The sequence below is a fragment of the Colobus angolensis genome, unplaced genomic scaffold, assembly GCF_000951035.1.
Source record: "Colobus angolensis palliatus isolate OR3802 unplaced genomic scaffold, Cang.pa_1.0 Scaffold133, whole genome shotgun sequence".
Lineage (NCBI taxonomy): Eukaryota > Metazoa > Chordata > Mammalia > Primates > Cercopithecidae > Colobus > Colobus angolensis.
The window spans coordinates 2,272,108-2,285,224 of NW_012114411.1; the positions used below are offsets into that span (position 1 = coordinate 2,272,108).

At 36.5% G+C, this 13,117-nt stretch overlaps 1 protein-coding gene across 1 annotated transcript in view; it reads left to right on the forward strand.

Moving 5' to 3' along the window:
* PRPF18 (pre-mRNA processing factor 18) overlaps positions 1-13,117 on the forward strand; it is a 43,807-nt gene that overhangs the window by 1,782 nt on the left and 28,908 nt on the right. Inside the window, exons 2-3 of the mRNA XM_011934239.1 lie at positions 8,102-8,179; positions 11,198-11,302. Coding sequence (XP_011789629.1) covers positions 8,102-8,179; positions 11,198-11,302 — 183 coding nt within the window. The remainder of the gene's footprint in view (positions 1-8,101; positions 8,180-11,197; positions 11,303-13,117) is intronic.

Here is a 13,117-nt window from a genome sequence, read left to right on the forward strand (position 1 = left end):
AGAAGTTCCTTTTTAATAGTAAATCCCAATTTTTTAGTTCTATTCCTTCTTCTTCCCTCTTCTTCAACACATGAAAAGTCTGTAGGCCTGCTCTTCACTGATGGGAATGCTAAGACTCTTGGAAAGGTACTAAAAAGGGGGAGAAAGAATTACATGATTTAGGAACTTCCTGAAGATGATCTCCCTTACTTTATGGTGTAACAGTGGCAGTTTAAAGCCACTGCCTTGATTCTTGCTAAGACTTTAGCAAATTTACCATTGCTTTTCACCTACAGTGCAGACGTCATCAGAGCGAGCAGGCAGATAATGCCTTAGTATAGAAAACAGTTTTGACTTCATGAGTCCTCTCTGAGGGTCTTCAGGACCCGTAGAAATCTGTGCATCACAGAACATCTGACTTAGGTATTTGGATGTTGTGTACTATTGATGTGTATGATGTAGTGTGAGTAAGTTAGAGTTCTTAGCTTGGTAGATGGCAAATTTCATGATCATTGAAACTTTAAAAACAGTTAGAAAGGTGGAGGTAATAGAATACTGTTTGGTAGGTATGGGGAAAAGCTTGTTCATATTTGTAAATTAATGTTTTTATGTCTACTGCAGGAACCTTTTTGCTGAGTGGTTGGGAGTATTTTAAATTTAGGTATTGGAATGCACAGCTGATAGGAAGGGCCAGGGTGTTGAAATCTAAGTGCTTTAAAGGGAAAAGTGAATCACAAAATATTCAGCCCACCCTCAGGGTTCACAACATGAATATTTGCATAATCATGTTCTTCGTCATTGAAGTGGGCCAATCTGTAAAAACGATCATTTAAAAAATATCTTTATATTCTTCAGGGTCATTTATAATTTATATAAACTTTTCCTGGGTGTCTTTCATTTTTTAATTTGGTAGTTGATTGAATTATCACATAATTCCAGCCAGAAGATAAGATTGATTTTTCCACTCACAGAGCAGTTTCAGACCAACAAAGGGCATACATGAAATGGGAATTAAAATACTGACATTCGACCAGGTGCAGTGGCTCACGCCTGTAATCCCAGCACTTTGGGAGGCTGAGGTGGGTGGATCATGAGACTGAGACCATCCTGGCTAACACGGTGAAACCCCGTCTCTGCCAAAAATACAAAAAAAAAAAAAATTAGCTGGTTATGGTGGTGGGTGCCTGTGGTTCCAGCTACTTGGGAGGCTGAGGCAGGAGAATGGCGTGAACCCGGGAGGCGGAGCTTGCAGTGAACCGATATTGTGCCACTGCACTGCAGCCTGGGTGACAGAGCGAGACTCTGTCTCAAAAACAAAACGAAACACGTAGTTTCTGTTAACAGTAATGTTAGGCATCATGCAACAAATGTTTTCCAATTTAACTTGTACAACAAATTACTGTTATTCACATTTACAGATGAGGAAACTGGAAGCTAAGATAAGTTACATGACTCTAAGATTACGCAGCTAGCAAGAGATAGGGCCTGGATTTGAACGCTGGTCTGTTCCTACTTCAAAGCCTGCTCTGTTAACCTGTACAGATAGAATGGATATTTATTCACCTTACAAACACAGAACTAGTTTTGATAGGGCTAATGTAAGAAAGCACTGGAAAATTATTAGATTAACGTGTGATTTATATTTTTCAAAGTGCTATATGCTATCTACTTTGAGCTTCACAACTGTTAGTGCACAAGGCAATGCTGTTTTCATGGATGATGAAATTGAGACTTAGAGGGTTACACGATGTTCTCATACTCCTTTGGCCTGCCAGGATAGATCTCAAGTCTTAGACCAACTTGAGGGTGAGTGCTCTTGCATGATGTAAGGGAACACACACAACTAGGCATCTTTTCTATTGTGTCCGTGGGAAGACAGTCTTTAGATCTGCAGCTCTATCATTTCATGCAGAATAGTTGCTTCATATCTTTTATCTTTCTGCATCATAGTGTCTGTCAGTAACTTTCAGACTTTTTCACTGCTGCGTTCATAGTAATACATTTTTATATATTGATCTGATGTGAACAAAGTTTTATGAAATAATTCTTACCACAACTGCAAATGATTTTATCATGTTTTATTCAGTCCTCCTTTTTATTATCAGTTATTTAATTAGGTTCTTCTTAAGAAATGTAGAACACCAATTTGTGGGGATAAATTCCATGAGTCAGGGCAAACACAGATCGCAGGTGGCCCTGGAGCTGAGAAATACCTTTGATTTTTGGCAAAATTTGTGAGTCCACAGCTTTCTGATCATCTCATATTTCTCTTTTTCTGTACTGAAGATCTCAGCTTCCTTGTGTCTGGGCTTCTGCAGCTGCTGCTGCTTGAATAAGCATCAGTGGGATGTTTTGGAATTTTTACATTGCTGATAACAATTTTGGTTGAGGTGGCAATGACAAATTTCTGGTGTTTTCTTTTTAGAGGAACTCGATTGAGGACCAGAGGTCCAGTCACTAGTAACAAGCCACTAGCCAGCTGCTTGAGGAAAATCACCCTCTTTCCTCTGTGGAATCCAGTGAGGATGATCAGAATGGTCCTGGTGGTAATGCTGGCTCGCAGTTTTCTCACGTGTCAGCTAAGGGTTTTTTTTTTTCTTTTTGCTGTGGCTCAACAGCTTTTGAGGCACATTTTCAGTAGGAAAATAGGCATTTTATGAAGTTTAACCACCTGGGTACTACCGTTCTTGTTACCACCAACTAGTTTTGTAACAGTTGCAAGAACCTTCTTTTTCTTTTCAACCTTAGACTTAGCGGCTGAGTACTTCCTCTTATACCCGGCCTTTCCGGAATACATAGCAGATGGGGAATACCTGCCAATTCCTCTGACAAGGACAGGATTGCGCTGCAATGGGGTTTCCCCTTCTTGGGCTTCTTAGCTTTGAGGTGACCCTTTTTCACCTTGCCACCAGCCTCAGCCTTCTTGGCTTTGGGTTTCTTCTCTTTAGTATCTGGCTTCTCAACTTTTTCACCCACCATCTTGCAAGATGGGAAAGAACAAGTCCCTTTGTTTTAATTTTTTAGAAAACACTGGTCGGGGATCAGTAGATTGTTGTCATTACCGCATCTGTAACTGGAAAACAGTTGTCTATGTGGTATTGTTCTTCCAGAAAGAAGAGCCACCTCATCTTTGGTCATTTCAAGTGGTGTCCCAGCTTTTTGTGGTTAATCCTTGGTAGCTGAAACAATCAGTACTTAGTTTGTGAGTGCCTCTTTGTCAAACTGCAGAGAAGTGACTAAGATATCCTCTTACCACCTGTCCTAAAATGCCTTGCCTGGTATAACCACCCTGAGGTAAATGTGATGTCTACATTGCTAGAACACCAGTGTTTTGGAGCCTAGAATTGGTGAGTCTTCATTTAATGCAAAAACCTCATGTGTAAAACCAGGCTGCTCTAGAAACTCAATGGGGAGTAATTAGTAGTTTTACTAGTTGTAGTTATTAGGATGAGCTATATGTAGAATTTTAGCTTTTTTTTCCTTCCAGTATTTACTGCATCTTTCCTATATGAAAGATACTACAATGTGCTGCAATAATAATGCTACAATAATCAAAACAGCATAGTGCTGGCATAAAGACCAACAATTACATCACTAGAATATAACAGAGCACCCAGAATGGAGCCACCCTTACACAATTGTTTGAATTTTGACAAAGACACCAAAACCAAATGGAAGGAAAGATATTTTCAGTAAATGATTCTGAACAACTGGATATCCATACGGAAAGAATAAGCAATAACCCCTAACCCACATTATACAAAATATTCTGAAATGAAGGACCAACAGAAGGAATGGCAGGAACCAATATGGGAGACATTGGAAAGTAAAATTAGTAAGGAGAACTGTATACTAGTTCTAATACATTGGAAAATCTAAGTGAAGTAAATGGCTAAAAAGTACAAAAAAATACAAGAAATAGAAAATCTAAGCAAACCAGTAAGTGAGGAAGACATAAGAAGAATCTGTCAGCTAAGAGAAGAAAGTTACTGAAGAAGGAAGGAATGAGCAGTTAAATTGAAGACTGAATGAGATCAGTCAGAGAAGTCCCTTTGGATTTGTACCTTAGACATTATTTATGATCCCAGGGAGGTTTTTTCAGTGAAACAGAATGGATGTCCATATGCTGTGGGGCTGCAAAGAGAAATGGAGGTAAGGAAGTGGACGCGGATTAAACAGTTTAATGTGGTTCTGCTGTAAATGATACCCAGGGCAGAGTCTTGAGCATACTTAAATGATAATTGTCAAAAGCCAGTAGAGAGGGGAAGGATGAATATGTGAAGGAGAAAACAGCATTGATGGTGAGAAGTCCCTGAGGAACTGAGGTCTGAAGTAATTAGGAAGGGATTTGCCCTAGACAGAGGAGAGTTTTCTATTCCTTTGTGAAATGAAAGGACCAAAGCAGATCCAGGTCAGGACTGGAGTTGGGAGGAATTTGGAGGAGTTCCTGACTGGTCGCTTCCGTAAAGTGAGATGGTTTAGTCATCTGCTGAAAATGAGGGGAGAATGAAAGGATGGGAAGTTCATGAGATTGGAGACAGTGGAATGGTCAGTGTAGACAATAGGAAAGAAAATGAAATGGATGAATACTCCAGGACCAATAGGCATTGTTGAGGCCCAAGTGGTTTTTGCCAGCGTTGTTTTGAGCATGCTGTAGGCGTGGAGAATGCCAAGTGGACTTAAACTTACTGTTCTCAGGTCTCATTCTCAATTATTGATAGCCCCAGAGAGCTTTTATTTACATAGGACACATTTATTGATAATTACTATATTAGAAATTAAAGCTGGGAAATTAAAAAATGTATGTTCCATGTAGAAATGCAATAATAAACCCATAGTATGCTAACAAATATTTTTATGACAAGACAATATTTGCAAAAACAAACACTTTGGTGAGAAAAGTGACATTGTTTTAGAAATCTCTGGCATATTAGATAGTTGGATTCTATTTCTCCCTCCAATCTGTTGCTGTATGTTGTTTTTGTTCAAGTACATGAAGAAAATTCATCCACACATAAGTAGTTGAAAAAGGAGTATTTTAATAGCCTTTTCAGGTTTGTGGATATTCTTCTTGATACTACACCAAAACTACACAAGTGATTTCTTAAAAGATCAGTTACAATGTGGATTCTGAAATCATTTCATTGAATTTTTCATCCATTAAAGCCTGTTGATCTATTTTGCTCTTTGGTTGGATCTTTTTACCTACATGTGATTTTGTAACATCTTGATTTTGTAATGTCATGGTTCAGTGAGTTATGCAGATCTTCTTAACGTTGACATTTTCATTAGATAATATTTAAAAATCACATTTATTAATATCACGACTGATTTCATTGGAAAAGGCTTCAAGTATTGGGAAGCTATTAAGCTCATGGTGCTGGGTACAAGTTTTCTACTTTTCCACTTCTCAGTTGACAGCTGGAATTTTATCATTGGTGGTAAATACCATCATTGTTTTCTTTTAACTTTAAGCTTGTTTTGTTCAATTCTGAGAAAATGTCTACCAAACACCCAAATCTGACTAATCAAACGATTGCACAAGTGCTTTTCTTTGAGAAAACCATTCTACTTTAGTAAGTAACAGAAGTGCTTTATACATTTTATTTTTTCATGCTGATTATTAAAAGGCTGTGTACTCAAAGGTTGAGATTTAGGAAAATTAGACTTCGTCAAGAACGTTCTTAAGAGAAACTAGACTTTATTTTCTTGCAAGTGCATGTTGGTGAAGAATACAGTGACTACTGGTACAGTTTGAAAGCATTGCCTTTATTTATGCTGATGCCAGTAGTCCCCCTTCCCAAATCCTCCCCCCATGTTGCTTTTGGACGGTCAGTGCAAATCTGAGCGCAATGAAAAAGGGGCACATAATGTCTTAGTATATCATGAAAATAAATTTGACCTTGCAAAACCTCTAAAAGAGCCTCTGTGGACCACATTGAGATGTTCTAGGCTTGAGATTTTGTTAGGTGTGTTCAGTGGAATTGAGACATGGTCATCAAAGATAACATAGTCAAAAAGATTGGACCATGGCCTCTGGCCTGGAGATTTTTTCCTTTCTTTCTACATATCAGCCTTTTCTGAAAGGATACCAATGTGTGTTTGCCAACTTATTTGAAATATGACAATTATATACTACCTAGTCAAAAACAATTTTAGATGCTGAAATAATATTTTGGGAGTGAAGAACTGTAGCTTGGAAGACTAGATCAGAACAAAGGGTTTAAGGACCAGAGTTCTAGCTGCTACTCATCATTCTTGCTGAGTTCTGGGAATGTCACCTAACCTAATTCTCGGCTTTCTCACCTCTAAAAAGGGGTTAATACTATTTGCCCCCACCGTACTCAGTGTAGTTTTGATGTTCAGATGATACCATCGGTTCCTTATCCCAGATAATATCTTCATCTTTATTTCTGTAAAGCTGTGCTTGTTGTGTGGTAGATAAGTCTGGAAATGTTTATTGAGTTAATGAATGAACTTTTAGAAAAACTTTATCCTGAAAGTTTTAAACATAACACAAAAATAGATAAATTTTTATGATGAGCCTCTGCATATCCTTTCCCTGAAACATGCAGCTCTAGAAAATGATGTGTTCTTTTAAAACCAAAATATGATCACACCCAACAAAATTAAAATTAGTTTGTTAATTTTATCAAATACTCTCCTCACATTCATATATCTTCCAATTGAATTAAAATACATACATACATTTGCTTTTACAGTTGGTTTTTCAAGTCAGGTCAACATGAAGTTTGATCCTTGAATTTGCTTATTATGAATCTTAGTTTCTTTTAATGAAGAACATTGTCATTTTCTCAACTTCGCCGATTTTTTCCATGCCATTGACTTGCTGGAGAAACTGGGGCTAGTTTTGTAAAATGTCTTTGACTTGTCTGATTGCTTCCTGGCATATTGACACTTAATTAATTCCTCTGTTCCCTACATTTAACAAGAATACTTCCTAGATGATGGCTGGGTAATTCCTGTAGTATAACATAGGTGGTACATAATCTCTTACAGATGTCAAGCTTGATCATTGGGTTCAAATGGTGGCAGGCTGATCTTTCCATTGTCACCAGCAGCTTTTTTCATAAGGTTTTAGCATCCATTGATGATCACTGCCTGAGTGAATGAGCTTTGGAATTATGAGGTGCTAAATACTTGTATGGAGGTAGTACAGAGGTACTATTATATCATTACTGTTAATACAGTAGGGGGCAGTATCTTTATTTGAACAAAGCCATCAGTGGAATAATATCCAAGAGGCAGAGTTGAGATAGCAACAAGCCTCCAAATTATGGACTGTAGATGTAACAATAAGGATAATTTTATGTATAATGTGGAAAGGACTGACATCATTTTAGCCACAGACAAGACTTAGAGCTTGTCTCTTTACATCAAATCATATCAAAACAAATACCTTGTGAGAGGATCATTTGAGCCCAGGGAGTCGAAGTTGTGGCCTTGATTGTGCCACTGCGCTCCAGCCCGCGTGACAGAGAGATACCCTGTCTCCAAAACAAGCAAAAAAACAGAAAAAGGCACAAAACCCCCAAATATCCTTAATCATTTTTTTAAATAAAAAGGTTCACCAAGACCACCCTGTATCTAGATTATTTTAGGAACTGACTGATATAATAAGGTTCCAGGAAACAAGAAAGAACTTGTACTCCTGGAATTCCCTTGTTATGTGGGATTTCAAATGTAGGCTATATATGTCATAATTTTGTTTCTATTAGGAAAAAATAATTGGGATATACCATTTTATGTGGTTCATAATGAATCCATTTGAAGAAATTGTCATTGAACTCAAACATTAAGAAATCAAAACATTTGGAAAATATTCTTGGTCTCCTCTTTGCGGATGAACCTACCTACTGATTGATACTGCAAGAAAAATACTTGAACTTATCACACATCGGGGCCCTTAGTCATAGTGGAGGGTTGGTGATGTGTTTGGGGAATCAATGTATTCATCTCTGGAACCAAAAAATACTCATTTTATCAAATTCTTGAAAAACTGAAGAGTGTTTTCAAAAGGTTTCTAAAGGTACTTGTTGACTATGGGACATGAACTTTTGCCCAAGGATTTATTATTGACATAATTTTTTTTCTTGAATAGGAAAATAAAAAATATTTCAAGCGTAGTGAGCTCGCCAAAAAAGAAGAGGAAGCATATTTTGAAAGATGTGGGTACAAGGTATGAATGTCTGCTTTTATGTTAAATTGTATATTTCTGAGTTTAAATTTATACAGCTGTTGTTAAATGACAATCATTGATCTCTGTTCAATTTATCAATGTTATACGTTAGCCTATAAATGAGAAGCCATCTGGAGAGGTATGAGTTTTTGTTTTTGCATTTTAAAAATAATCTTGAATTCAGGAAAATACATGCATGACTTTTGGCTTGGAATGGTTTGGCTTTTTGTGGATGGCATGAAGTGGCTTGAGATCAAAGCTTGAATTTTTTTTTTTTTTTTAAATTAAGTCCTGAATCTGAGACTGCCTTATTTTCAACTCCACCACCACTCCTGTCCCCTACCTCTCCCAATGAAACAGTCTATTTGGAAAGAGTTCAAAACATTCATTCATCTAGCCACAGTAATGTTAGTGGTGGTAATTTCCCTGCCTTCTCCGGAATATTCTAAGCCATCGATTTAATGTTTGCATTGTTAATACTTACTTTCGGGTCTTAAGAACCTCTGCCTAAAGTATAAAGCCGTATATATTTATATGCCTTTGTTGTAATAAGGTATCACATTTCAAACACTGTTTAGTCTATTGGATAGAAAATGTCATCTTGAAATACTTCTTAGAAACAAATGAGTTATCTGGAAGGCTTTGCTTGTATATTTTAGAAGAAATTAGTTGATAATGTATTGTGGTTTTATTGGGAGGGGTTAAAGGGTATAAGGTGGAGAAATTATGTTTAAGTTATTTTAAAAGAAGACTATATCTAGCTTAATTTTTAACTCAAAGCTCAGAGGTTCTATTGAAATACTTTTGCCAAATCATAAACTTGTAATTAACCTTTTGCTTGTGAAATATCAATATAAGATAATACTTTTGTGCATGTAATGGGGAAAGTTCTGGAAATGGATTTATCCTGCATAGCATTTTTAGAAGGAAGCATGAGGAATGCACATGGTATGTATATGCATTTGGTTTGATTTTGTAGTGCTGTGAGAAGACAAGTATTAAAGAAAAATGTAGTTTTCAAAAGATACCAATAAGTGACTTAAAAAATATTTTAAAATGTAATTCTATTTCTGACATGTTTTTAAAATATGGGAAAGTTTATACTTGTATTTTGATTTTTTTCCGTAAAGATATTTATTTGCTTAATTAGGAAATGAAAATAAGTTTTAAGTTAATAACCATTGAGTAGATAGATATTCAGAAAGAAACTCTCATTTTTGCCTTGCCCAGTGTTGTCTTACACACACTTGGTCTGGAATAAGAATCACTTACATAGGTTTACTCTGCTGGCTTGTGGCATTGCCAGATTCTTAAATTTGAACCTTTTCAGCTATTTTATAAGGTAGGAAAGTAACTTAATATAGTGGCAGTTTTTGCTTTTGTTTAGTGTGCTTTTTTTGTTTGTTTGTTTATATAGAGGAAAGCCCTGAAGCAAAATAATGACTGTAAAGATAATTGTTTATAACTTTGAGTCCAGCTGACATGATTTAGATCTTTTCCCCAGAGCTATTAACTGCCATTGTATAATTAAATGTGTTTTTAATCCTGAGATTTTTAGAGAAATACGTTTTCATGCTTGAAAAGTAAAGCACAGGTGTTTCTTTCTAAAGATTTTTAAAGATTTCCGTCTTGGTAGTAATGATACAGTATTCATTACTTTTATTCTTTTGTAGAAATGAGTTAGCATTTTTTAAGGCTTGATGCTGATTTGACCTGTGAAAATAGAAAGGCTTAGTTTGTTACCTTAATTTTACCTCAATATCAATTAGTTATGGTAAACATAAGCTTGAACTGTAAGCTATAGAATCATGAATTATGTAATTTTCACCATATAGCCTTTCTTAATATGAGTTTCTTCATTAATGTTGATCTTCTTTTATGTTCTTTTGATCTTACTCCCACTTTCAGCATTTTGGATTTATCTTATGGTCAGATGGGAAACCACGTTTCAGTATCTTTTTACAGACTCCACAAAGGGGCTTGTAAATTGCTGAATTCAGTTTTCCTAAACTGAGACTTGAGCAACAGATATGAGAAAATATGTGAAGAGATTGTTTTTCCTACAGGTTCATATGAACAAAAATGCCCACTTTTTCCCTGGGTGGCATTAATAGAGAGGTGCTTTTTTCCTTATATTTCTGCAAGGTTGGTAGCTCAGTTTGTGGACCAACTCTGTGTAGCATTAGGAATTTTTCTGTATGTCCAACAGTGATTTTCATACATTTGGAATAATACGTTTTGAAAAGCAGGATAGGAAAAGCTAGAGTTTGAAGCTTCACAGGTTGCTGTTGGAAAGAAATTCTTTTCTTTTGTCTTCATTTTGAAGCTGAGCAAGAATCAAATAACCCTGCAAGACAATTTAAAGAAGAAGAGCAAGTTGATTGTTTTTCAGGAAAAAGTACAGTCTTTAGAATCTGGGGAGAAAGAGAGTGCAAATTTCAGCCCTGTTAAATTTGGATTTTGGAAATCATGACAGTCGTGTCACTCTTTTTTTTTGAGATGGAGTCCTGCTCATTGCCCAGGCTGGAGTGCAGTGGCGCAATCTCGGCTCACTGCAAGCTCGGCCTCCTGGGTTTGTGCCATTCTTCTGTCTCAGCCTCCTGAGTAGCTGGGACTACAGGCGCCCGCCACTATGCCCGGCAATTTTTTTTTTGTATTTTTAGCAGAGACGGGGTTTTACCATGTTAGGCAGGATGGTCTCTATCTCCTGACCTCGTGATCCACCCGCCTTGGCCTCCCAAAGTGCTGGGATTACAGGCGTCAGTCGTGTCACTCTTTTATAGCAAGGATGCTGATTCCTCTTTGCATGCTCTGGACTTGTGATGCCCCTGACGTGAATACGTTTGACTCTCTTTTACAAGCATGCACATTTATTATGAGCTCTTTGCTCAGAGGAATATTAGAAAATCTTCAGTGTTGCAAACATATTTAATTTCCATGAATAGCTAAGGTAATAGAATGATAAATATCAACTATATTTTTAAAGCTGAATTTCATTTCTTTTGGCTATTAATATAGATACAGCCAAAAGAGGAGGACCAGAAACCATTAACTTCATCGAATCCAGTGTTAGAACTTGAACTGGCAGAGGAAAAATTACCTATGACGCTTTCTAGGCAAGAGGTAAGTTTATTTGTGATTGTTTGATGAGAATAAGATCTCCACGGTGTTTACATTTATCTCCAGCTTTTCCGATAAGTTAAATGTCATTCTTTCCTGTGTAAAATGACTTACCTAAAAATGCTGTGCAGTTAGTTTTCTTCATGAAGTTCTAAATTACTCACTGCTTCTTTTCTCGTTATTATTATCTTTTTTAGAACTTACCCTTCTAAACTTTAAAAAATAAATATGAATATATTCAAAAATAAGTGTAATTAAATGTACTTATGCTAAATATTTGTACTTAAATTATTTTAATTATTATGGTATTTTGTAACATACTTCCCTTTCCCTTATTTAATAATACATCTTTCCAGATTAAAATATGGAGATCGACATAATTTTGAATGAGTGTATAATTTCCCATTGCTTGTTGGCTCCGTAATGTTTGTTTATTTATTTTTGAGGCAGACTCTCACTGTGTCACCCAGGCTGGAGTGCAGTGGTGCAATCTTGGTTCACTGCAATCTCTGCCTCCCGGGTTCAAGCAATTCTCCTGCCTTAGCCTCCTGAGTAACTGGGATTACAGGCATGCACCACCACACCAACCTAATTTTTTTTGTGTGTTTTTCGTAGAGATGGGGTTTCATCATGTTGGCCAGGCTGGTCTCAAACTCCTGACCTCAAGTGATCCACCTGCCTCGGTCTCCCAAAGTGTTGGGATTACAGGTGTGAGCCCCTGCGCCTGGCCACACCATAATATTTAAAAAATCATTTATTGATGATCATTTAGAATGCTTATTATAAATAATACTAAAATGAACATGCTTGTGTAGACATCATTGCATACATTATAATGTGTGATTATTTCCTTTGGAAACATTTCTAGAAGCATGATTTTTAGGTCAAAGACTATGTGTGTATATATATATATTTTTAAGACTATGTATATTTTTAAGACTTGATACATATTACCAGATAGCTCTGTAGGTTTTAGCCATGTTGTGCCACTTTATACTCCTAGCTGTGGTGTTTATAGTGTTTGTCTATACCTTGATCAGTATCAACTATTATTTTACTTAAAAAAATGCAATTGAAAGATATTCATGTGATATAAACAAATCAAATGAATACAGAAGGCTGTAAAACAAATATTTCTTCCCTTTTCCTATTTTCCGTTTTCCCCCACTCCCCCTCTGCCCCCATCAGTCCTTCTCCTACGCAGCTCTTCACTTGTACAAGCATCAGTGTGTATGTGTATACCTTTTTTTCCTTTCACACAAATGAGATTACATGCATGTGTACCTTAGTCTTTTCACTTAAAAATACATTTTGAAGGCCATTTTATGTTGGGGTGTGTGTGTGTGTATGAACATTTTTCACAGTAAACGTGGTTTTGGCAGGTTACCCGGTCTGTTTCTGGATTTCCTTATGTCTGAATGAGGGTAACAACTGGGTCTACCTCAGGAGACTTTCATGATAAAATAAGGTAACACATGAAGAGAACAATACTTAAACGTGAGTTACTCAACAAATTTAGGTGGTGTTTTTAGTAGTAGTTCTGCAATTTGTTACAATTAGCTCTTTACTGATAAATTACTTCGAGTTGTTTGCCTTTACATACAGTGCTGAGGTGAACTTCCTTATACATATGTCTTGATACTTGTATGAGTTTATCAATAGGATAATTTCCTAGGAAAAGAATTTCTGGTCAGAGAGTGTGTCTATGTAATTTTCGATGGTGTGTGGAATTGGCCTACAAAGAAGCTGTGCCAATTTACATTCCAACTGTAAGTATATCAGACTTCCTAGCATTTCTGTCAACTGTTTATTTTGAAA